Source organism: Diadema antillarum, unplaced genomic scaffold (assembly GCF_040938485.1).
Source record: "Diadema antillarum isolate AM-2024a unplaced genomic scaffold, OU_Dant_1.0 seq00001106_RagTag, whole genome shotgun sequence".
Taxonomy (NCBI): Eukaryota; Metazoa; Echinodermata; class Echinoidea; order Diadematoida; family Diadematidae; genus Diadema; species Diadema antillarum.
The window spans coordinates 312,383-337,023 of NW_027271922.1; the positions used below are offsets into that span (position 1 = coordinate 312,383).

The 24,641-nt window shown below is 39.8% G+C and overlaps 2 protein-coding genes across 2 annotated transcripts; one reads left to right on the forward strand and one right to left on the reverse strand.

Moving 5' to 3' along the window:
- Positions 1–5,872: 5,872 nt before the first annotated feature.
- On the reverse strand, positions 5,873–16,683 carry LOC139743787 (medium-chain acyl-CoA ligase ACSF2, mitochondrial-like). The gene is made up of 11 exons (XM_071654242.1): positions 16,621–16,683; positions 15,773–15,955; positions 14,666–14,784; positions 13,397–13,520; positions 11,555–11,650; positions 10,637–10,785; positions 9,804–9,972; positions 9,189–9,293; positions 8,083–8,234; positions 7,179–7,320; positions 5,873–5,992 (listed from the first exon to the last, which is right to left on the reverse strand). The coding sequence occupies exons 1-11, from the start codon at positions 16,681–16,683 to the stop codon at positions 5,873–5,875; spliced, it is 1,422 nt and encodes a 473-aa protein (XP_071510343.1).
- Positions 16,684–17,403: 720 nt separating this feature from the next.
- LOC139743788 (uncharacterized) lies at positions 17,404–20,055 on the forward strand. Its single transcript, XM_071654243.1, has 2 exons — positions 17,404–18,908; positions 19,848–20,055. The coding sequence occupies exons 1-2, from the start codon at positions 17,404–17,406 to the stop codon at positions 20,053–20,055; spliced, it is 1,713 nt and encodes a 570-aa protein (XP_071510344.1).
- Positions 20,056–24,641: the final 4,586 nt, after the last annotated feature.

The window sequence follows — 24,641 nt, forward strand, 5'->3', positions numbered from 1 at the left end:
TTTGGCGAGCGTCCACACGTACCGAATTATCCCGCTAATTGCCGATAGAGACAACAACAAAGCCTGCAAACTGGGTCACACAGCGCCCTTCTCTATCACTGCTTGCGCGCACTTACCTTTGTCTATTGTCTTTTACGCGTCAGTGGTGTGGTTCGCGCGCTGTTGTTGTTGTGCTCCAAAGAGGTGAAGGACCTCTTCGCAGAGGCCTCGCCGTTGTGATGTGCGCATTGCATGATGGGATGTAAAAACTCGAGATTGTAATCCCGACCGTTCACACGTACCAGCGCGCGGCCAATTATCCCGCTAATTGACGAACCAGCGCAAGATTTCTTGGGATTAGCATCGCGATGCTTATCCCGCTAATTTTCGGGTTTTTTCTGTCCACACGTGCAAAAAACTCGGGATGACGATCGCGATGCAAATCTCGAGATTTGTATCCCGCTAATTGGTGTACGTGTGAACCCGGCTATTGGCCCCGCGCTGGTACGTGTGAACGGTCGGGATTAGAATCTCGAGTTTTTACATCCCATCATGCAATGCGCACATCACAACAGCGAGGCCTCTGCGAAGAGGTCTTTCACCTCTTTGGAGCACAACAACAGCGCGCGAACCACACCACTGACGCGTAAAAGACAATGGACAAAGGTAAGTGCGCGCAGGCAGTGATAGAGAAGGGCGCTGTGTGACCCAGTTTGCAGGCTTTGCTGTTATCTCTATCGGCAATTAGCGGGATATTTCGGTACGTGTGGACGCTCGCCAAATTAGCGGGATACCGATCGCGATCGCTATCCCGATAATTTGGTACGTGTGGACGCTCGCAAAAAAAACTCGGGATGTGCATCGCGATCGTCATCCCGCTATTTTGTACGTGTGAACCCGGCTATTGAAAGGCAAGCTCAGAACTCAGATTGACTGTCATCTTACTTGTAGTGAAACCTCACATTCAATTGGTAAATAAATGTGTTCGAAGGAAAGTATAGGTGTATTGTATAAAAGTATGTTCCGCAGCGCATTCTTGTGCTTTTGTATAAATCTTTTATACAACCACACATATTATATGGTATTGAGGTATGGGGCAGTACATGTACTTATAAATCTCACCTAAATTGTATACATATTTCTCAAAAAATGGCTCTGAGAGCTATAACATTTTCGACTTTACGAACGCATTCAGAGCCATTGTTCCAACGATTCAAACTTCTAGATGTTGTTAGGTTACATAAGTTTTCAGTTTTAACATTTATGTACGATCTCTGCAATGGAACTTTTCCGCACCCACTGTATGAATATTGCCAAATTGTGCATCATACTTACAGGACAAGAACAAATGAAAAAAGAATGTTGTACTTACCAAAATCTAGACCACACAGGGACAATTTTCGATTTCTTACTTAGGACCAAAACTTTGGAACACATTGCCACGAGAAATGCGTGAACAAAGCAAAAGATCTACATTTCGTAAATGCCTTGTAGATTTCCTACTCTGATAGATATTATACTGTAACAAGTATGATTAGTTTTCTGTGTTAGAAAATGAATGATGTACATTGTATACATATTAACAGCCATTTCAACTAACCATGAAATAATTTTTTCTTTTGTGTTTAGCTTTTTAGTATGAAGATCAAGGTGACCAATCTCGACTAGCACTTGTGCTTACTTTTGGTTCCCTTGTTAACAACAACTTTGTAGAATTATGCTACACGTATCATATTTAAATATAAATCTCAAATGTCATCCTTTAATTATGTATTGTAAAGGAGTAATAGATAAGTATTTTTTTCACATATGTATGTAATTATACAATAATGTTATGATTGAAAATGTACATGCTCAATTGTTGTTGCTAATAAAACTTCAAACTTCAAGCATTTCCACGATGAAAGGTCATTTGCAAGTCCTTTTCAGTCAGTACTTCAGCTAGAAATATGAAGTTGTGATCTAAGTTGGAGAGAGTATGAATTCATGAAATGACAATAATAAGTTCGAGCATGATGGTGATGCCAGATCAGAGGTCACTGCACTGTGGTTAAAAAGTCTTGCTGGAGCAATAACTTCAACGAAATAGGGACTTCCATAGGGAGTGTTGTCTCGTATAAGAAGAATAGTATACAAATATCGACTGCTGCAGAGGGAGATGGTAAAACTATTTGCACCGAGGTGATTTCTCAACATTGCTATGTCCCGAGACGAAGTCGAGGGACATGGCACTGTTGAGAAATCACCGAGGTCAAATAGTTTTACCATGGCCCGAAAGAAAGCAGTCGATATTTGTTTTATATCCCTCTCGAGCATTTTACTAGAGTAATGACGGTTCCCTTTTGGAAAAATGTGCATGGTTTCTGTAACGTTAGGCCGTAGCAGTGCAGCAGCGGCGCTACGTTGTTGATTCCTACACACGAGCTACACTACACTATATACAGCGTGCAAAACTCCGAAAGATCGAGGAGGTCCAGGACTACGTTAGAAGTAGGTCCAAAGCGGCTTGGTTACCCAGATCATCTTCAAAATCGCTTTTAGTTTATTCCTAATTCGTACCTGATCTGATATGGTGTCCTTCTGCTGCAATCATTCCTCCGTTACTTGAAGCGCAGTCACTTTCTCTTTGTCAATTAATTGAGCTGAATTTAACTGCATTGATCACACACACACGCGCCATCGCACCACAGATTTCTGTAATGCCGTCGCGCAAAGCGCTGCTCAGCGCTCTAGCTATTACTACAATACAAGCCGGCCACGCACAGGACTGTCGCTCAAAAGTATCGCTACTACGCGCACTGCGTACATTCTTAAGTGAGAAATGTCGATATCGATCACACGGTCACGATTGAGTGCAGATCGTGGATTCCCAAAAGTACTATATCCCGCTGGCTAGTAACCAATTGCACCGCATCCAGCTGCTCGTAGCTAGCTAGTAAAACTACACCATGTTCGTGCTCTGTACAATCCTATGGCAAGAAGCTTTACGTGAGGGATATAACAATGAATATTAGAACAATTCGTCGCCCGCCATAACGGGAATGAAAGGTCAACGTTCAAAGCTTGCCAAACACATAGCTTTAATGTTTATATACATTTATTTAAGTGGAGCTTTTTTGCAAAATAAATGTACACAAGTCCGATTGCTATCAAATAATGATGTAATTTGGCGCTATGGGTATAAATGTATTGAAGGATATTTTCTTTCTGGAGAGGGGGTAAATTATTGTCAGTCCTTAGATCGGTTGACTTCGTCAAATTTCAATGAAGGGCAACGTTATTACGGCAGATGCAGATTGCGTGAGACGCGGAAAAGTTCCAGTCACCATGTATTTTTACATATGTAAATTATGTATCGACATGACAATTTCATGTCTGTCATCATACAGTTCTACAATATATCAAAAACTAGACTGTTAGAACTATTTATATAGTAACAGTTTTATGTATGAGATAATAGCTTTATTGTTAGTCTATGTTCTGCTTCTTTTTTTTTTCGCAGGTGATATTCTCTCAGGTAATCCTTGCGACCATTTTCCATGGTGTCAAATTATCTCAGCGAGGTGTACTATATTGCAGATATGCTCATGAACGGGTTTCAGATATTAAATGAAATTAAACTCGGTTATGCGGGTGCAATGGTATCATTTTACACATTTATATCTCTACTGTATGTAAATGCAGACAAATACAAGTTACCGTAAAGTGTGAGTACATGTACTATCTATATACATTCGCAATTTTCATATGTCTCCGGTTGTTTGAAGTTAGTTTTTCAACAGCACATAAGTGCTGTTGTGTAATAACTTTTGATAGGCTTTGTTTTTGACCGTTGTTTTCTCGGTGATCTTGTAAATATTTCTCACTATATCGTATTATGTCTTCCCTTTTACATTAAGTTTCAATCATCCTTAAATAATCATGTGGTTAAAACTGATGTTCTGGTTGAAAGGAGGAAATATTTTTTTTTCGACATGCCGCGTGGAAGCTGTAAAGATTTCCATCTCATTCCCTTATACTCTATCACACTATTCTGATTTGCAGAATGCTGTAAGCTTCCATGTCTGGGGTATATAATAGTATAGTTATAATCGCGTTCTGGTCATGTAGGACATGATGGTCGCTGGCACTTTGAATGCTGTAACGCTTTCACAAGAATATTCAACTTTGGTTATCTGTTTGTTTTGTTCATCAGCTCAATAATAAACTCTATGATCAAGATGTGATACCGATTCATGACGAAGAAGAACTCCAGTCACAATGATTATTTCGGTTAATATTTATTCTAAACGTTATACAAATCCAAATATAACAGCATGACAGTGTTTTACTATGCATAAATCTGGCTAAAACTTTTTCTGTGATAGGATATTGGAGTGAAGGAAGACGCTATACTGTATATTACATGATGATCGGTCAGGGAGTATCTACATTGTCATGATTTCTCTTTTTCTACCTCTGTATAACCATTACATTGAAAAATGTCATAGGCACACACAAACATATCATGAATGCAATGGTGACAATGTGAATTATGAAATAAAGTTACTTACACTTGAATAATGTGCGTATTGTCTAATGTTTTTCGAAATTTTGTTTGTGCCAAATACGTGTAATTCAGCCATACGAGTATATGCATTAAAACCCAGAAAAAGACTCATATTGATTTCAAATGATACCATAATTCTTGAGCAAAATGAATTACAAGTAAAAAATATCAAAAATTAGCAGACTCACTGTTACTATACTGCATGAGAAAATAAGTACATTACGAGCTAAAGAAAAATCCGTACTTTGATTTCCCGATGGATGTCGCGTTACAATAATCCGTAAAATTCAGAAGGATGCATACAATCACATTCCATCCAACTCAACTAAGAATAAAGCTTGAATAACACTTCTGTGACATTTTGAGAAATAATTCCACTGGATATCAGGTTGCAGAAAAATAAAAGGCATTAACCTTGTTTAGAATACAGCTTGTTTTGCAGCATCCTGTGACTCTACAATACTCGAAAAAATAAATGCTTCCCAATTGGACCCCACGTATCACGTGACATTCTCCAGAAGTTATCTCTACATGTTCTCGATGCTTAGCGTGCACATTTTGTTTTGTCGAGCCAGTTTGGACGGCTCACGGTGATCATGATGTCATCCATTCACATTAAAGTATTCCCCTGATTTAATCAAACTTAGATTTGGACCATCGCACTCCTCTGACGGCACAATATAATTGTTTTGCACCTCCCACTCAATCAGCTACAACAAAATTTTACTTTCAATCGATCGCTCCTCAGTCCATATTACAGTTCCACTCACCATTTGCTCATCTTTCCTGAAATATTACTATTACTGTACTAGATATCCGGGTACTCGATTCGTCTATACTCGTTATCTTCCAATGTGTTGTATAAAACAAATAGTGAATGGTTATTATTTTGTGATTTCGCATTGGGCATCGAGCGCAATTTCTTTCCATCGCACTCGTGACCATTCATGATTTGTAAACTATGTTACCGGGAGACACATGGAAATGCTAAGTGGGAGAAAGAAAAGGCGAAGGGGGAGGTAGGCCTCATATTACAGGAGGTTCAAAAATGGTTCGCGAAAGTGCATAGAAGGCATTTCATGCAAGGAAAGGTAGCTGATTTTTTTTCCGTAATTCATTTATCACTGGTGGAGTCTATGAACTGTTTAACACTTCAACACTTCTTGAAAAGGCTTGTTCTTCCGTTTGTCTCAGAAAGCCTATCATATGCAGAAGTTTGTCAGAACATTAGTCATGAATGGACCACCATTTTCGTTACACAGCTTGTAGAAAAAAAAAGTGGCTGCGAGTACCGACTTTGTGGAGCGCAGAAAGATCGAAAATATTGGACAGGTCTATCCCGATTCAATCCAGCGCGATGTCCTTTAGTTCTTCTTGCAGTTGATTTTTTTGTACTTTTCCTGAAGCTGTCATCGGATATGCCTCCACGAATCTGACGTAGGTCGGTATCTTGTAGTACGAAATCTGACAAGACAGTAAACGTGAAATGCATCAATCGGCACTGTAAAGGTGAAAGTTTGTTCCACAGACGCATGATGCAATATTGCAAGTATTCATAGTTGACTTGTTCAATAAAGTCATAAGCATATAGTAGTTTCCTCTTCGTTTCCACTGAAGCATCACTGCCTAATGATTGTGAAATTCATCTTCCCTGTTGCCCACTGTCAATCTCCTCTCTCTCTTCCCACCTTTTCATATCTAGTAGTTCTCTTTTCTTTCTTTTTTCCACAGTCTCTATTCCTTCCTCTCTCTTCATTTGGGAAGAAGGCTACATGTGACTAAAAGCAATCGATCATATGTAAACATGAAAGACAAAATACAAACCCACAGATATGGGGTTTCAATGGTGAAAGAGAGAAAAAGAAAGAGAGGGAGAGAGAGGAGGAGAGAGAAGTCTTCGTTGGAAAAGAAGGCAAGGGCAGGGGTCAAAGGGTCGACTTGTTATCAAACTAACAGTCAACAACTACAACAACAACAAAAAACTTATCGCTGATAGACTTCTGATAGCAATCATCGTAATACATGTATCAGTGTTTAATGCATTATGATATGAAACATCCCTATCCCCTTCAGAAAGAATATGTACACCGCACATGGCCGCGACATCCGGCTATAACAAGGTCATGTTTTAAGACAAGGTCGTACCTTTCCTTTGCAAAACGTCTTGACCTCTTCCTCTGTAGTTTCCATTCCAGCCCTCAGTATTAAAACTGCACACACAGCTTCTCCGTAATTCTTGTGCGGAACACCAATTACCTTTGATGGATATCAAAGCAGTATATTATGGTAAACTAAACCACTTAGACTAAGAAAAGACTAAAAAAATTGAGTTTCATGTCGCTGTAACAATCATGGATTGTGCATGATGTGAAAGTGTGATGGCGCAATATCATTCAGAGAATCCTTCAGGATTTTAGAACTGAAATCTTCAGTTCTAAATCCCAGAAGGTAGAAACTTAGTGATCAAGCAGTGTCAGCAAAAACAAAGAGGATATATACTTAGACTCTGAATGCATTGGCATCGTGTATGTGTGTGTGTGTGTGTGTGTGTGTTTGCGTGTGTGTGTGTGTTTAAGTTTTCACGGGATAAAGGAAATGTAAAAACAGTACAATGTGTGTACACTGGTTAAATATACATGGAACATCTCACCTGCGCTGCAGCGACTTTTGGATGCCTTACAAGCACATCTTCGACCTCTGACGGAAAGACTTTCACACCGCCCCGGTTGATCATTTCCTTGCTACGACCTACAATTTGACAGTAGCCATCTTTGTCCAGTGTACCGATGTCCCTGGTGGTAAAGATAAACCTCTTTTACTCTATATTTCCTGGTCACTCCCCGAGGTAAACATTGATTATTTTCAAAAATTTGTTCAAAAATACAATCCTTATATGTCTATAAATTATGAAGGAGTTTTTTTTATGGCGTGTGTTTCCGTTTATTATTCATAATATACGGTATCATCACACTCAGTCTATATGGCGGTTCGGGGGGGGGGGGGCACCGCGGGAGTGCCCCCTTTAATTTGTTTCTTTAAGAAAGAAAAAATCCATTACCGAATTCCTGGATCCGCCCCTGTACTTTTGAATGACAACATTTACAGGTTCATTTACGTACAAAAGCTGGATGCCACATACCCATTTACTGACAAGTATTCTGCAGAAACTTCATTGGACAGTCTATGTTAAACTGTTCAAAAATACAATCGTCGAGTTTTATATGAGCTCATTATCGTCTCAAGAGCATTCATATCTAGACGCAATAATTATACATTAAAACTCCTTTAACAAAAAGACCATCTTGTTAACTGTTTTTCCTCGAAAAGAAGATTCTACTAGTAACTTTATGACACACATGGTACCTTTTCGAAGCTACAATTTGTCTTTGAAGGGTACACGTGATAGCCCTTTTAGAGCTTTATCATCTGACAATTCATTCTACATTTCTCAAAAATATTGGAGGTAATACACAACACCCAATGCGTGACCGACCGTCGGCGAGTCACAGTAATACAGTTTTCTTATAAGTGACCGATTGACATCTTGTACTTACCCTGTTAAATACCAATTGTTGGGGTCAATAACCTCTCTAGTTTTCTCCTTCTGTCCCCAGTATCCCTTCATCACGTTGTAGCCCCTGATGCATATTTCTCCCTTGGAACCCAGTGGGACGATCTCTCTGGTATCAAGGTCTACAATCTTCACCTATGTGTAACATGAAAATGAATATCAAAGGGATCGTATAGTTATGGTTGAGACCTAACTTCAGGTTTCTAACATTTGTTGTTGTTGTTGCTGCTGCTGTTGTTGTTGTTGAGATAAAGAGAAATCTCTCATGAAATGTGAAAGAGCATGTAATTCCAAGAGGAATCCAATGTTTATTTGATGAAAATTGGTGTTAAATGGCTGATATAATTAAATGCAAAACAGAGCAATCCTATCAAAAGGTGGAACCCACCTTTTATTACGATGGCTTTGTTTAACTTTGTTTTTGGATGTCTCAGCCATTCCAAAACCGATTTTCATCAAATAAACTTTGAATTCCTCTTTGATTGGCAGGCTCTGTATCATTTCATATTTGGTTTCTGGGCATCTCTCAAAAATTTTAAAGCCCATCAAACCTTATCTCCACCAATACTATACCATTCCTAACTGTTGGATGTGTGATGTCTTGCTCCTCACTGGCATCATCATCCGTAAACCAGTTTCATTATATTTCATTTCATTTCATTTTATTTCGTTTCCGACAATAATATAGAATGAAATATGACATTTGCATACTCAAAAATTGAATACAACGTGTCTTTTGCATATTCAAGCGAGATTAATGCAGCTAGTATTTTTTAATACAATAGAACACAACATCAATCTATATAAGGAAATACATAGGCACTGTAATTGAATCGTATCAAGGAAAAGATTTCGGAAATGGAGGGAACTGCTAAAAAGCCTAACGTGTAGGATGCAATCCCATTGTTAGCATTAAATATAGTAGTAATACTCAAAAGAAACGATAAAACAAATTACCCGAGAAACAGAGAGAACATTAAAATACATTATCTATTAATACATTACCCATATTCTTATATCATAAATGATTTCAATCCTACAAGGAAAATCAAGTATGAATTTCACGTATTCAAAAACTGAAGTGCACACCTCTACGTGTGGTAACACTTTTCCAACGGTGTAGATACGTTTCTCTTCCGGGTCATCGGGTCGACTTATGGAGACGCCACATGTCTCGGTTATGCCATACGCGGTCTGGAATAAGGGAAAGAAAACAAAACCCATCTGATCAACTGGACAGTTACAAGGGGTATCAATGATATCGAATCACATACTCATTGCCTGCTGTTAGATGAAGCAAAAATAATCGTAGTAAATAAAGTAAATCCGGACTGATGTAACTTATAATGAAAGGTCACGTGCGCATCTGAAATGCCGAAGTTGCCATTATGATAGTCATGATGATGCACAGCATAGCGCCATTTGTCTATAAATCATTCAAAGGTGCCCGGCTCCCACAATTATGTCATAAACATATCTATCATTCACAAAGCTGCTGGTATGCATACATACATACATACATACATAATGGTTTAGATTTGGAGTACATGTATCAAGGTTGTTACAGTATCGAAGTTGAATTGGCAGAGAGTTCCACAGATGTAAAGCAACAGACGAGAAGGCTCTATCCCTGTAAATTTTTAGGTGGGTAGGCACCTATCATTGGCTATTGGGCACTAGAAGAGTTTTTGCTCAGTTACTCACCACGATTTCTTCGGGTCTAAAGATGCCTTTGGCCTGAAGAATAAGTTCGGGAGGAGTTGGGGAGGCGCCAATCATCATAGTCCTGATACCCGATACATCGTGTCGGGCGATCGCTTCGTGACTGAAGAGTGCTACGTACATCGCTGGAGTGCCATAGATTAGAGTGCACCTATTTGGTTGGGAGGACAATACGTGTAGATATAATGCAGGGTATACTGATAGATATACTGTAGATAAGTACATGACATATACAGTGTAGATTGATAGATATGGATAGATACGGATAGATATAGATGGATAGATAGATAGATACAAAACGGGAGGGGAAAGGGGGCAGATCATACTTTGAGATTGAGGAGAAAGATCGACGTGCAAAAAGTCGAAGTCAGTAGTGATATATCAAAGAAGAAAGAAGAATGAGGTGGATAAAACATAAAGAAGAAGATGAAAACGAAAAGTGAAAGAAGGAAAGGAAAAGGATGCCTATTTAGCATAGAAAGTTCGTAACATCATCTACACTGCTATACAAACATAAACAAATAGCATAAAGAGATTATGTTTATCTGACGAAGGTAAAAATATGTGGCTGACTATTATAACAAAAATCAGGCACTGTAAAGATAAAACCCTTACAACACGTACAACGTTCATTCCCCTTTCATGCATGTCGACATCAGTACAAAAATACTAATTATGAAAATATGGCAAATTTTCGATCTACTGTACTTTACAAAGAATAATTAATATTTTCATTGAAATTGAAGATCTACAGATTCTCAACATGATCAGCTGTGCCATGAAGAGCTACGATAGAACGGCCCAGCAAATCGAACCTTTCGTCGTCAATCGCCTTGATTGTAGCCTCTGGGTCAAAGCCTGGTGACGGAACCACAGAGTGCACACCGAAGGTCACGTGACATAATGACGTCAGCATGCACCCAAGAAGGTGGGTAAAGGGGACAGTGCAGCATGCTGTATGAGCCTTGCATGGTTTTGAAACAAAGAAGGGAAATGGCAAGTTGTGGATTTTTCTCGTTCAAAGTTACTCTGTAGTAATGCGAGTGTCATCGTGTAGAATAACACCTCATTACATGGTTGGCCAAGATAAAGACACAATGAAGCAGTAGGCCCTCATTGTTTTCTCTCGTTTCCTGTTGTTGTTTTTTTTTTCAGTATATCATTCTCACTGCCTGGCAAAGGTGTATTTTCGTGGTACGAGTGAGACCTCTCAAATTACTAGTATCATGAAGTCGATGCGTGCATACATATTCCAAACTGCAAAAATGTCTGCTCAACAATTAAGGTAATTCGTAAATACAGTAATTACTGAACATGAGCGTCGTGAAATGTAAGTATAAGGCGACGGGGAAAATGAGTGGGGAACAAACAAAAAACAAATAAATAAAAATGGCATGTAAAAACAATCGTCGTGGCACAAGTCAATCAAGTATAGTATTAATCAGTGACGTAAAAGAATTAAGTGACACTTTAACGCCACGAAGGTAAAAGTGTTTATGGAATTAGATACAAATTGATTATTATTGAAGTGTTATTCTTTCTATGCTCCAATTCATACTTCGTTTACTTAATTGAGATGACGTTTATGATTAGGACTCAATGGGTAACACAGGACGAAAACTTGTTTGACGGAGTAAATTGGACTCCATGTAGTTGTGCTAACTTTAATGTGAAATTTCGACAAAGGAAATATTTGGACGAGAGAAAACAGAAAATGAAGTAGAGGAACTCACAAACTTGTCAAATTGCAACATTCGTCCCAAATGATACACACTGTTCACAGCGTTGTAATGTGTCAGTGTAGCACCCTTAGGCAGTCCAGTGGTACCCTATATAAAACGCAGAAAGAGAGATTACTGGGGATGGGATGTATAGAGGGAGGAGCGCAGAGATCTCTGTTACTTACTAGTCATTCATATACACGCACGCACACGCGCACAAAGACACACACCCAGACACACACACACACACACACACACAAAGGGTGTGTAATTGTGTGGGTATTACAATTGATTATAAGGAAATAAATGATGCAACCCAAACAGGTTGCTTGGGTCTGGGTAAGTGGACCTCAACCAAGAGGTGGACAACAGCCTCAGTCAAGGAGCAAGGTGACCTTGTCATGCACGAGATTCGGGAGGCTGAGGAGAAGAGATTAGCCACAGCAGCAGTAGAAACCAAGAACTGAACATGATCTGTATTATGGCAAATGGAGCCACTCCGAAACTCTCTCTTTGTTCAATCTACTCATGACGTTATTTCCCACTTCTGTCAACCTTCACATGTGATGCGATGAACCTAACAAACGTGTTGCTTGTGGAGGAAGAGAAACCCTCCAGCATATTCTGAGTGTCTGTGAATTCAGTCTTGGATGTTGAATGTACATAGTTATGGAGGCACGATCAAGTCTTGGAGGCCATTTATAGAGACTAAAGAGAGTGACTAGCCCCAATTCCACAAGTGGTATCTCTGGTGTTGCTAGGCTCCAGATAGATTTTCTTAAGTCGGGGGCAAAACCAAGAGTGATGCCAAGAAACAGTCGCCATATAGCATCGATCCTGTCATCAGCTGGCGACTGGCAGGTCAAAGCTGATCTGGACGGGAAGGATAATTATGGTTTCCCCACAGTATGTGGTGCTCACACATCTGCGTCCAAATATAGTACAGTGTATAGTGGGCTAACTCGGTCAAGGGGATGCTCGATCTTGGAGAGCTGACTGTTCCATGGGAGGACAATTATCGACTATGCTTTTGAGCGTAAGCTTACTAGATATTCTGAGCTGGCAGCAGAGGGCTCAGACAGAGTTTAGAAGGTCTCTTGTTTTCCATTTGAGGTTGGCTGTCGCGGATTTGTCGCTCGATCATCGCATAAGTGCTTTCATGATTTGGGTTTTACAAGCGGAGAGACTAAGGCTGCATGCTTCCAGAGCTGCAGCAGAGAAGGGTTCTCATGCCTGAGTTTTTCACCAAGTAGATCCAGGAGAAAAACGCGACCAGCGACTATTTGAACAATGTTATTTTCCACTTTCGCCTTTTCTTTCAATTACTACCAATGGGGAAAGTGACGCATTACACTGCTGGCTCACCACCAAAGAGAGTATTGTAAATAACGGCCAAAACTCCCGGTGATTAGTGGAGGAACAACTGATGATCCGCCTGGTAATTCATGAATTTTTACCAGCATCTCGTGTTTATTCAACTTATATATGCAACTTATATACGGGCTGATTATTCACACTATACAAAAATCGGGATCGAGGTGGGAGAGACCGTTTCAGGGCAATTACCCCCGGCTAAATACTGGTTAGTGATAAAGTTTGAGTAAAGATTAGGGTTAGGGTTAGGTTTAGGGTTAGGATTAGGTTCAGGATTAGGATTAGGGTCAGGGGAAGTGTCCGGGATAATTGCCCAGGGCGTAATTGCTCTAGACCCGGGAGAGACACTCTTACCTCCCTATATCAACCATGGAGCTACTACACAATTCCACTCACAAAATATGATTATCATAAGGGAACATTATAGAAGGAATGTACCGATGTAAAAATGATGTTGCTTGGATCACTGCATCGACTGACACTCCGACACTCTCTGAGTATCTTCGCCTCCTGGTCGGACCCCACAGACATGACGTCGTCCATGACGTAAGTCCCAGGACGCTTCTCTCCTCCGTACATGATCACGCTTTGCAAATCAGGCAATCTAGAAAAACACGGAAGAACAATAAATGGATCATTGCTTATTTTATTCATTTGTTTATTTATTTATTTGTTTTGTTTCAGTAGGGTAGCTCTGTCAGTGGCTTAACACTGTTATTCTCAGAGGCCCTACACATATAATAAACGCAATAATCAGTCATGATCCTTAACTTAAAAAGCAAACATATACAAATGTTATGAAACTTCAGCCGTACACGAATAGAAAATAAAATATGATATATGAAGATGATAATGATGTCTCGAACCCCTCCGGCAAGAGGGTCATTTGATTTGTAAATTTTGGTCACATTTTCCGAAACAAGATTAAGCTTATGAATGGTGTACATCTGTCATTACGTTATCCGCATCTGAGAGATTTAACATGGTATACATCTTTGAAAGCGTTTACAGAACAAACTAGATGTCTTTTGAAGAACTTTCTGTAACTTGGAACATCAGTGGTGGATCCAGAGGGGGACGCATCGGGCGCACGCCAATCTCTTTATTTTATTTTTTTTTTGTCAAAACAAAAGAAATAAATAGAAAAAATAGGGGTGTGTGTAACCCCCCCCCCCCTTTAGTTTTGTAAAGGCGCATCCCCTTTGCGGAATTCCTGGATCCCCCTGAATATTACACGAGATTGAATAGCACTACTGCCTTGTCCTTCTACGACGGGCAGAATACACGAATTCTGATACCGGTGAATTAGATGCTGCCTAGGTGAATTTAATGTCCATATTTGTTTTTTGTGTACAAAAATATCTATGGAATTGTAAGAATTAATGAACCCGTATGACATATTACTTAGACAACACTCTTAAGGAATGGAGCATATAGATTTGAACGCACAGTGACACGGGATTAAATGATGGAGCTATTTCCCACTCTACCTAAACCCCGGTTTTGTGAAAGTGCAAATTCCTCTTGTAGTCGCCGTTCCTTTTCAAATAGGACATTTTATGCACGTAAACATAAAGCCGCATTAGGGCATTTGCCATCAAGGCAATTGCAAGCATCGTTAGTCGTAGTCGTCAATACGTTCTTCTTCAACGAATAACAAAAAGAGAACGAAAGAGAGAGAGGGGGGGGGGGAGAAGAGGTAAAGAGCTAGAAAGGGAGATGGGGAGGTATTGGGGAGGATTACTGTACTCTTGACTCCGTATCTTCCCTGGGGTAGCAGATGATATTTCTGGAACGACTTCAGCCATGATGTCATAGTATTCTTGTGTCTTGTACGATGATGCCGAGACGATGGTCTGCACTCCAGCCTGCAAGAAGTGATTATGTTAAAGTGAATGCTATGGTAAAACCAGTTGTAGGTTTCAGGAAGTATGGAGATAGAACACGAGACGAGTATAAAAGGTGACGTACGTAGATCTAGACTTATGTTAAAAAATAACGAGTGCTGTGATTAGCTGAGGGACTACTTTTTATTTTGAAATGATCACCATATTGTTATGATTCATGGTGCATACATTCTCACTCAAGTCGGTAATACCTGTATTCCTTTTGACTATAACATTGTAAACGTTAATTTTTGTATTTTATGCATGTGGTACATGTAGTTCTCTGATCGTACTGCCTAATTGCTTCTCTTGTATACGACCTATTTATAGCTTTCTCTTTTATTTTGATATATTACTTACATCGAAATAATCACGAATATAACAATTGCTTCAGTTGCACTAGAGTGGAATTCCGCACCTTGTTCACTTTGACGTAAATCAACACAGTATAATTAATCAGAGGTTTCTTCGAAATGGGACATAAAGGAAACTGTAATGGAATTCTTAAATTCAACGTGTTTCCATTAAACAATTAAGATCGGTTGCAACCATACATTTCCTAATCGGCAAGACCGGTGTAGTCTAGCTGCATGCCGTAAACATATTCACAAAGATGGTCGATATGTTTGATGATGGCATTATCACCTCTCCTAAACTTTCTACGTGTGATTGCGCTAATAGCAGTGTCTCGTAAAAACTACTGTAGTTTCAAATTCGTAGACTCTCTAAATTCTCGTGCGATCTTGATGAAAATATCAACGATTCCATCCGTCTAGGTTTTAATGTAAAAATAAAAGTCAACTTGATCATGTTATGAATTGCACCTTTAGTTGCATAGTTGCCATTGCTGCAATTAGTATAGGCCTATGATTTTAAAGGTTTGCAATTAAGAACACGCCGGGATCCAGATCGATCAAAGACAGACTTATCGTGCATTCCTGCTGTTCTGTCCAACCCTTTTCCATAATACCTGAGATGCAATTTGTCGAAGTTCAGCTGGCCGACAAGCCGGGTTGATGTTGACCAAGATAGCGCCTATGGACGCCACAGCATACTGTGTGTGTAGCCACTCCAGGGTGTTGGGTCCCCAGATTCCCACCCGGTCTCCGTGGCGTACCCCGATGCGAACCAGGCCGAGGGCGAGGCGGTCAACCTTCCAACACACACGAAACAAAATGTATTCATAAGATTCAACTGAGACGTTACAAGCAGCGACTGCTGATGGGCAAAAGATACTGCAATGTTGAATTATTGACAACATTGCCATTTATGTCGATTCTGTGCATAGAAAACATGTTGACTTTGACCATTGATAATGTATGATAATATACAATATAATCTAGTTTCCATTCATACAAATGAACTTCTCCACAAAACAAAAAAAAAAAAAATCAACAATACATCACTGTTCACAGGGAATCCAGCTCTCCTGCTTTGAGGCCATTTTCTCAAAATCTCTTGCTCGCTCCAACTTGAGTTTGAACTTCTCCTGCTCTAGCAGTGTTTCTCCCGCCCAACTCAAGTTTTATCAAATAACTAATAGATTTGTTCAAAAATATTAAACTGCTGCAACAAGCCGGCCCCACAAGTGGACGTCGCGTCGCGCTTAGCGCTTTTGACGATTACTTGTATGCACATGTTTTGTGTTATCACCGCCTCCAGTTTGCTGGAGGTTCCAGGCGGGAGAAAATATTATTGGGGCTATAAAAGGTCTGTGTGTGACCCTAATATCTTCATCTGTAATTCTCGTAATTACTCTGTGTATGAAACAACCGATGTATAGGAACGATGTACAACAGGTTCATATCATTGCTAAACGAGGTCGTCAATCGCCATGCACCGATGCGTAAAAGGATCTCCGTCGATGACAAGTGAAGGCATTCTGGCTATGATTCGTGATAGGGACAAGCTCAAAAGAAAGGCAAAAAGATCGAAGCTGTCTTCGAATTGGGAAAATTATAAGAAGGTTAGAAAATTTTTTTCCCCCGATGGATCACAACCTTGTCGTGGTCGGATGGGCTTGCGTGTCTCAGTGACCCCTAGAGCTATGCCGGCGGGAGACTATTCTCCCGGTAGGGCCACCCAAGCCGGACAGGTCAAAGGGTAGAGACCAGACGAATTGTGATCCCTGGCCCTCCAGGTTGGGGGTTGGGCACAGGGTTAACACCCCTGTCCTGTAAAAAGAAATCTGTTACGGAAACAGCAACAAAAGTCAAAGCAAAAACCAGGCGCAATTTGCCTCCTGGTGTACCAAATGGTACCTGGATGATTGGCGGTGGTCAAAGCCGAAAGGAAGCCACCGACAGCAATATGGGGGTCATGAACGCCAAATGTAGAACGCGAGTAGGATTCTGGAATGTAAGAACTATGTATGAAACGGGGAAATTAAATCAAATCATTGCAGAAATGCGAAGATACAATATTCAAATTCTAGGTATAAGTGAAAGCAGGTGGACAGGATCAGGAAGTCTACAAACCAGCACAGGAGAGACTGTACTTTACTCGGGAAGAGATGATGGACATCACTCAGAGGGAGTCGCCATCATTCTTGAAAAGGGAGTTACGGAAAGTCTTCTTGAGTGGAAGCCTGTGAATAGCAGGATGATGAAGATTAGGCTCAGGGGGAAACAAATTAACACAACTATTATCCAGTGTTATGCCCCGACTAACGACAACGTCGAGGAGACGAAAGATGCCTTCTATGAGCAACTGCAACATGAGCTTGACAGTGCTCTTGGACATGATATGAAGATTGTGATGGGGGACCTGAATGCCAAGGTTGGAGACAACAACTCAGGCTATGACAGGGCTATGGGGAGGTATGGATGTGGGGTGATGAATGAAAATGGAGAACGCCTTGTGGAATTCTGCTCTCTCAACAATCTAGTAATTGGAGGGACACTCTTCCAACACAAAGACATTCACAAGCTGACGTGGTACTCGCCAAATGGCAGGGATAGAAACCAAATTGATCACATCATGATTAATGGTATGTGGAGACGATCGCTTCAAGATGTTAGAGTCATGAGAGGGGCGGATGCTGCTAGTGACCACCATCTAGTATTAGCAGTGTTTCAAGTGAAGCTTCGGAAAACAGGAGTTAGCAAAGTAAAGCAACCAAGATATGACATTGATAAACTTGAGGACCTCAGAATTAGAGGCACATTTGTGTTAGAGCTTAGGAACAGATTTCAGGTCCTAGTAGATCTTGAAGACACACAGGAGGAACAAGATAAGACCAATAAAGAGTGGGAAAGGGTCAAAACGGCCTACCACAAAGCAAGTGAAACATGTCTTGGAACTACAAAGAGAGAGAGAAAGGAGTGGATGACTGAAGGCACGTGGCAAACTATAGAGAAGCGTAGAGAAGTGAAAAGACAATGCATGGCTGCAAAATCAGACAGGTTAAAAGAAAGATCTAGAGTGAGATACAAAGAAATGAACAGATTAGTTAAAAGAAAGTCAAGAGCTGATAAACGAGCCTTTATTGACAATTTAGCTAGTCAGGCAGAAGAGGCTGCAAAGGCTGGTGAACAAGGGAATGTATATAAGCTGACCAGAATGATTAGCGGCAAGTACAGTAAATCCTCGGAATTACCAATAGAGGACAAGGATGGAAAGCTTCTTACTACTGAAGCAGAGCAGGATGCCAGATGGGCCGAACACTTTGAAGAAGTCCTCAACAGGCCAACACCAATTACTGAAGCTGATATACAAGAAGCAGTTTGTGATCTAGATATCGACATATATCCACCAACTCGGGCTGAGATCATTCAGGCAATCAAGTCCTTAAAGAATGGAAAGGCACCAGGATTAGACAACCTCAATGCTGAGTTATTTAAGACAGACCCAGAATTGGCTGCTGACATACTGCATCCACTTTTCATTGACATATGGGAAGGAAAGAAAGTCCCGGACGATTGGTCACAAGGGATCATCATCAAACTCCCTAAGAAAGGCTCACTCCGGAAATGTAGCAACTGGCGGGGAATAACACTTTTGTCTGTTCCGAGTAAAATACTAGCAAAAGTCATCATTCAGAGGCTGACAAGGGCTGTTGATGAGCAACTGAGACCAGAGCAAGCAGGTTTTCGAAGAGAAAGAGGGTGCGTTGACCAGATTTTTGTCTTGCGCAACATAATTGAGCAATGCACAGAATGGCAAAGGCAGCTGTACATTAACTTTGTTGACTTCGAAAAAGCTTTTGACAGTTTACACCGAGACAGCTTATGGAAAATTCTACGAAACTACGGCATTCCTCAACAAGTAGTGGATATCATCAAGAGCTTTTACAGCAATTTCACTTGCAAGGTTGGAAGTAGCAACTACAGTTTCCAGGTGAAGACTGGGGTGAGACAAGGGTGCGTTATGTCTGCACTACTCTTCAACCTAGCCATTGATTGGATAATGAGGCAGACTACTGCAAATCAGAAAAGAGGCATTAGGTGGACACTCCTTTCAACACTTGAGGACCTAGACTTTGCGGAAGATCTGGCTCTAGTGTCTCATACTCACCAACACATGCAGGAGAAGACATCCCGCCTAACTGACTTTGCACAAGAAATTGGTTTGAAGATCAATCACAGGAAAACAGAAGTAATGACACTCAATGTACAAAACCCTCGAAGTATACAGGCTGATGGAGAAGATCTTCCAACAACAGATGAATTCACTTATCTTGGAAGTACAGTAACACATGATGGAGGTGCAGGAGTAGACATTAAAAGCCGCATGAATAAAGCAAGGACTGCATTCTCTATGCTGAATCCCATTTGGAAATCTCAGCAGTTCAGCACCAAAACCAAGTTAATGATTTATCAAAGCTGTGTTCTCTCAACTCTCCTGTATGGATCAGAATGCTGGAGGATGACGAAGAGCGACATTCAAAAATTGTCAGTTTTTCACAACAAATCACTGAGGAAAATTTATCGTATATTTTGGCCAAATACGATAACAAATGAAGAGCTTTATGATAAATGCCAGATGGAATGCATAGACACAATCATCCAAAGAAGGCGCTGGAGATGGATTGGTCATGTGCTCAGGAAAGAACAGGACAACATTACCAAGACAGCACTCCACTGGACTCCAGAAGGGCGGAGGAAGAGGGGGAGACCCAAAAACACATGGAGAAGAACTGTGGAGAGAGAGATGAGGGACCTGAACCACACCTGGGGGACACTACAGCGCCTGGCCATGGACAGGATCAATAATGGCGGACTTTTGTTGCTGCCCTACGTGCCCATGGCATAACGGGCAGTCAGTAAGTTAGAAAATTTATGTGACTTCCAGACTACGGCAACTCAAACGTTAATTTCTTTTGAATAAGATTGAAACAGCCGGAAATTGTACAAGAGAAATTTGGCAATCTTTGAGGTATATGTGATACCGGGAAAGAAAACAGACTCACAAATCACTTCAATCAATGTAAATGATAATATTGCCAGTGGTTAATGTTTAGCCGATTTGTTTGATCGTTATTTTGTTAACTTAGGGGGAAATAGATAAAGAAAATTCAGCCGTTAACCAACGAAACAAATGTAATTCTACAGCAAAGGTTGCAAAATTTTCCCTCAAAACAGTCGATGATAGGAAAGTGTCTGACCTGTTAAAGGGGCATTCCAGACGATTTTCAAAATCTCATATCACGTAGTATATAAATCGACAGCTCCATGTATAAATTTGTCGAATTTGTTGTGGTTCTTGAGCAGAGAAACCAATACTCTAAAAGTCTTAAACAAATTACTCTGAACATTGTTGATGACATACAAGCCTCATATATTTCAGAAATGTATAGCAGTGTAATTCTATTACAATACCGCTTGTTTAACAAGTTCACCTGTGTATAATCTATGCATGCCTTCTTCTTTTGTTCTGCTTCCTCGAGCCCCAACTCATGCATTCTTATGGTGAGGCTGCATGTCATCATCCTTGTTCATTGCAATTTGTTATAGATTTTGAAAACATTCTTATTTCTCATCCCAATCACTGTAAATTCTGAAATTCTGTACTCAGTATAACTAATTTATCGCTGTTCAAAATTAATGTAAGGGTATGAAAAATGAAGGTCTCCTTTAAATTGACTACCTGCTGATCGAGCACACGGGTCCGGACAACATACACCGGCCAAACTTCTGAACTGCGTTGCATCTTTGATAGCTCCTCCGCTAACTTTTTTGATAAACCAATCCGCAATACAAAAGGGCACATAGATGAATGGAAGGAGGCTCGTGTCACACCTGTTTACAAGGGAGGCAGCAGAGGTGATATCAGCAACGTATAGACCTATTTCTATGACCCCGATTTTTGCCAAGATCATAGAGAAAGTTGCTTATGACCAACTTCAAACTTACTGATTGAAAAACATTTTCTTACAAATAAACAATTTGGCTTTCGTCCGAAGCACTCCACCCAAGATGCATTGTTAAATGTAACAGAAAAGTGGGTTTGATGCCATTGACTCCAGTAGTATTGTTGGGGTAGTAATGATTGACACTGTAAACCATTGTATACTGACTAAGATATTAAAAATGTATGGTTCTGATGAAAATGCTGTAAGATGGTTTGAAAATTATCTGTCGAACCGGACACAATGTACATGTGCGTATTGTTTTGTTCAAATAAGGAAAGTATAAACTGTGGTGTACCACAGGGATATTCCTGTTTGTACCTGTCCTCTTTTCCTTATAAATATATGTATGTGAATGAATTGCCTTCAGTGTTAAGCATATAGTGAATTGTCACTTTGTGAAGATGACACTTGTTTATTTTGTTCTGCAAAGAAACCCGATGACATTGTTAAACGGTTAAAATAAAAGACCTTGTTTTGGTATTGCACTGGTTATCCTCTTAAACTATTCGTGAATATTTTAAGGAGAAGTGTGAACTTATATTTCTTGGTACACCATCACGTGTAAATAAAATTGAACCAAATGCCAGGACTATGAATGTACTCCTTGATGATAATGTAATTCAGAGAACAAATACATGTAAATATATGGCACTATTGATAGATGAGTAATATGATCGATTTCCGTGTTTCGTGGAAAAACAGACAATGCACATATCATTTTGTTCCATATATTCCATTGGTCCGAGTATACATCTCTGCTGACTGCGGTACTTGCCTTGATCGCCGCATGATGGTTCAGACAGCCATTTTCCTATTACACGCTTATATAGTTTCTCCTGACCCATCCAAATACCAAATACTTAATGATTATATAACTTGCCTCATTAGAATCTTTTTAACATGTAATTTTACATTATCCTCTTTCAATGCATGGCGAATTAATTTGCAGTGTATATACGCTCACTTTACCTCGCTGGTTCCAGCGTTTATGCTCCCGTATAATCATAACACTAGCACTCACTAGTACTCATACTTTGAGCTCGTTATGAACTTGATTCTAGATATATTATGCTCGTATAGTTGTGTATTTAGATGCTATTTTTTCACTCAGTTCTTATTCTTTTCTTTTGTTTCTTTTTTCTTTTTCTTTCTCTTTTCTTCTACTTCTTCTGCCCCTTATATACCTTGCTATTTTAGCTTATTTTATATAGTTTCGTCATTAGTACTTCGTGCCCTATCTCCATTGCAAAACAAATTTACACTGGTATTTTTTCCAGGAACCCGCGGTTACAAGCTTTGCTTATGAGGGTCCTTCACAGTTAAATTTCACATGTTATAGAGAATTGTCTTTTATGTACATTATGTATTATGCTGCCATACTAGTCGTAACCCGCTTTATATCATATTTTGTATCTTGCTTGTTTGTATTTTTTTTCTCCTCAGTATAATTATTATGTCAAGTGAAATATGAAAATAAACGTGCTGGAACTGTTCACTGTGTCTCGAGTGTGAGACCAGTGCAGTTTCAGCAATTCAATTCAATTCAATTCAAAAGTTGTGCATTAGTTTGTTGCATGCTTAAACAAATTACAAGGAATAAATTGTCGCCGACATTTCTCTCCCATGATAATAGTGTCCTGGTTTTGCATTGAAATTCAAGCATTCAGGTCTTGTGAGTTGAACTTGCAAACAGAGTTCTTCCAAATAAGGTAAAAAGGTAGAATTTCCATACACACCTCCCTCCCCATATATTCCGAACACTTCGCGACCTAATAGATCCTAAATAATAGGATCGACTATTAGACTTTGGACCCAACGCGTTCCCAGACGCAGTGGGTATAATGTTTTGTTTTCTAGTCTCGGAGGCCTGGTCCACCTGGCAAAAGCTGAAAAATTGAAATCCGAAACTGGCAAAGATCATGAAATAAGTTCATATTATCCATATGTAATCATCTAGAAGGGATGTCATTGAAGGGTCCAGATTGTGATCATCAGCTCACAGATAGTTTAAGCGCACTATCCTTGTATTATGTTTTCTGTTCATGATACATAACCCCGAAGTTTGACCGAGGTTTACCTGACTTACAACAGCTCCTGTCAGCAAAGCGAATTCCAGCTATATACAAAATGCAAACGAGCCGATGTGTTCATTTTCTTTCATGCATTTAGAGTTATCATGGCTTTCTGTTTCTCCCACTCCCTCCCTTGATAGATAGATAGATAGATAGATAGATAGATATTACAGTAGATAGATAGATATATTAATAAATGGATGGATAGATAGATGAATAGATGAAAAGATGAAAGCTATCGCAAGGAGCCCTAAAGGCGTCTGTAGTATGTGCTGGACTGCATTGTTAACTCGTCTCACTCCTAAACCCGTTTTCATGCATGTTGTTCATAATGAATATCGGCGTGTTACCTTTCTCGGTTTGTTTGCAAAGAAAAGGGGTACGCAATACTATGTGATGCCCCCCCCCCCCCCCCCATCCCATCAGCCTTGCACAATGCGAGAATGTCTGAAAATAAGTGCAGTGTACCGTAAACGCTGTTCATGGGCATTTATGATTGCTAACCTGATGGAATTCATGTCCCAAGCATGTAAACAATGCGTATGCATCAACTTGAACGTAATATGCATTGTGTGATTTGATGTTTTCAGAATCGGAATATCTCAGAAGCGTCGTGTATTTCTATCTTTCTTTCTTTTTTCTTCTTTTCATCGAGCAAAGGATGACTCTTGTAGCTAGCGGTCTCCTTTTGTACCTCTGCAACTGAGAATGCCATTTGAAACAGTACGGGGCGATCATGCAGCGTCATGGTTCTTTTGCAAAAGTACTATGAATGATACATGATGTATTATATTCAATGCTAAAATGATCAGAGGGTGAATGTAATATACCTCGATCTAAGGACAGACATCTATGCGAACACACATGACGATTTAATACCACCCACGGATGTACATTGATGTCAAATGATAATGAAGGTAATCATAAAATTATATCAAACTGATATGAATGCAATGAAAAACAAACTATGTGATACAGTACAGGTACAGTTTTGTAAATATCATGACACTAAGTATTTTTATTGATTTCTCGAAGGCTTTTGACACGATAGACCATGATATTCTCCTTTATAAGTTAAGCCATTACGGCATTCGCGGGACGGCTTTAGAATGGTTTAGAGATTATCTTACTGATAGAAAGCAGTATGTTTATCTTAATGGTCATGAGTCCTCAATGAAATCAATTACATGTGGTGTCCCCCAGGGTTCCCTACTCGGCCCGCTACTATTCATCTTGTACATAAATGACCTCCAAAATTCATCAGAGATTCTTTCTTTTATATGCTTTGCAGATGACACAAATTTATTTCTTTCACATCGTAATCCTAATACGCTTATTCATATGTTAAACAGCGAATTGAAACTTGTTCAATCCTGGATTCATGCCAACAAGTTATCACTAAACATTGATAAAAC

Coding starts and splice junctions, on each gene's coding strand:
- LOC139743787 (XM_071654242.1), bottom strand. CDS start 16,683: ATGCCTTCACTTGTCATCGACGGAGATCCTTTTACGCATCGGTGCATG. Junction 9,294..9,803: donor TTAGACCCGAAGAAATCGTG/GTGAGTAACTGA, acceptor CCCTTATTCCAG/ACCGCGTATGGCATAACCGA. Junction 8,235..9,188: donor AAGTGTTACCACACGTAGAG/GTGTGCACTTCA, acceptor TGTTACACATAG/GTGAAGATTGTAGACCTTGA.
- LOC139743788 (XM_071654243.1), top strand. CDS start 17,404: ATGATGAAGATTAGGCTCAGGGGGAAACAAATTAACACAACTATTATC. Junction 18,909..19,847: donor GGTTTTCGAAGAGAAAGAGG/GTGCGTTGACCA, acceptor TCATGTGCTCAG/GAAAGAACAGGACAACATTA.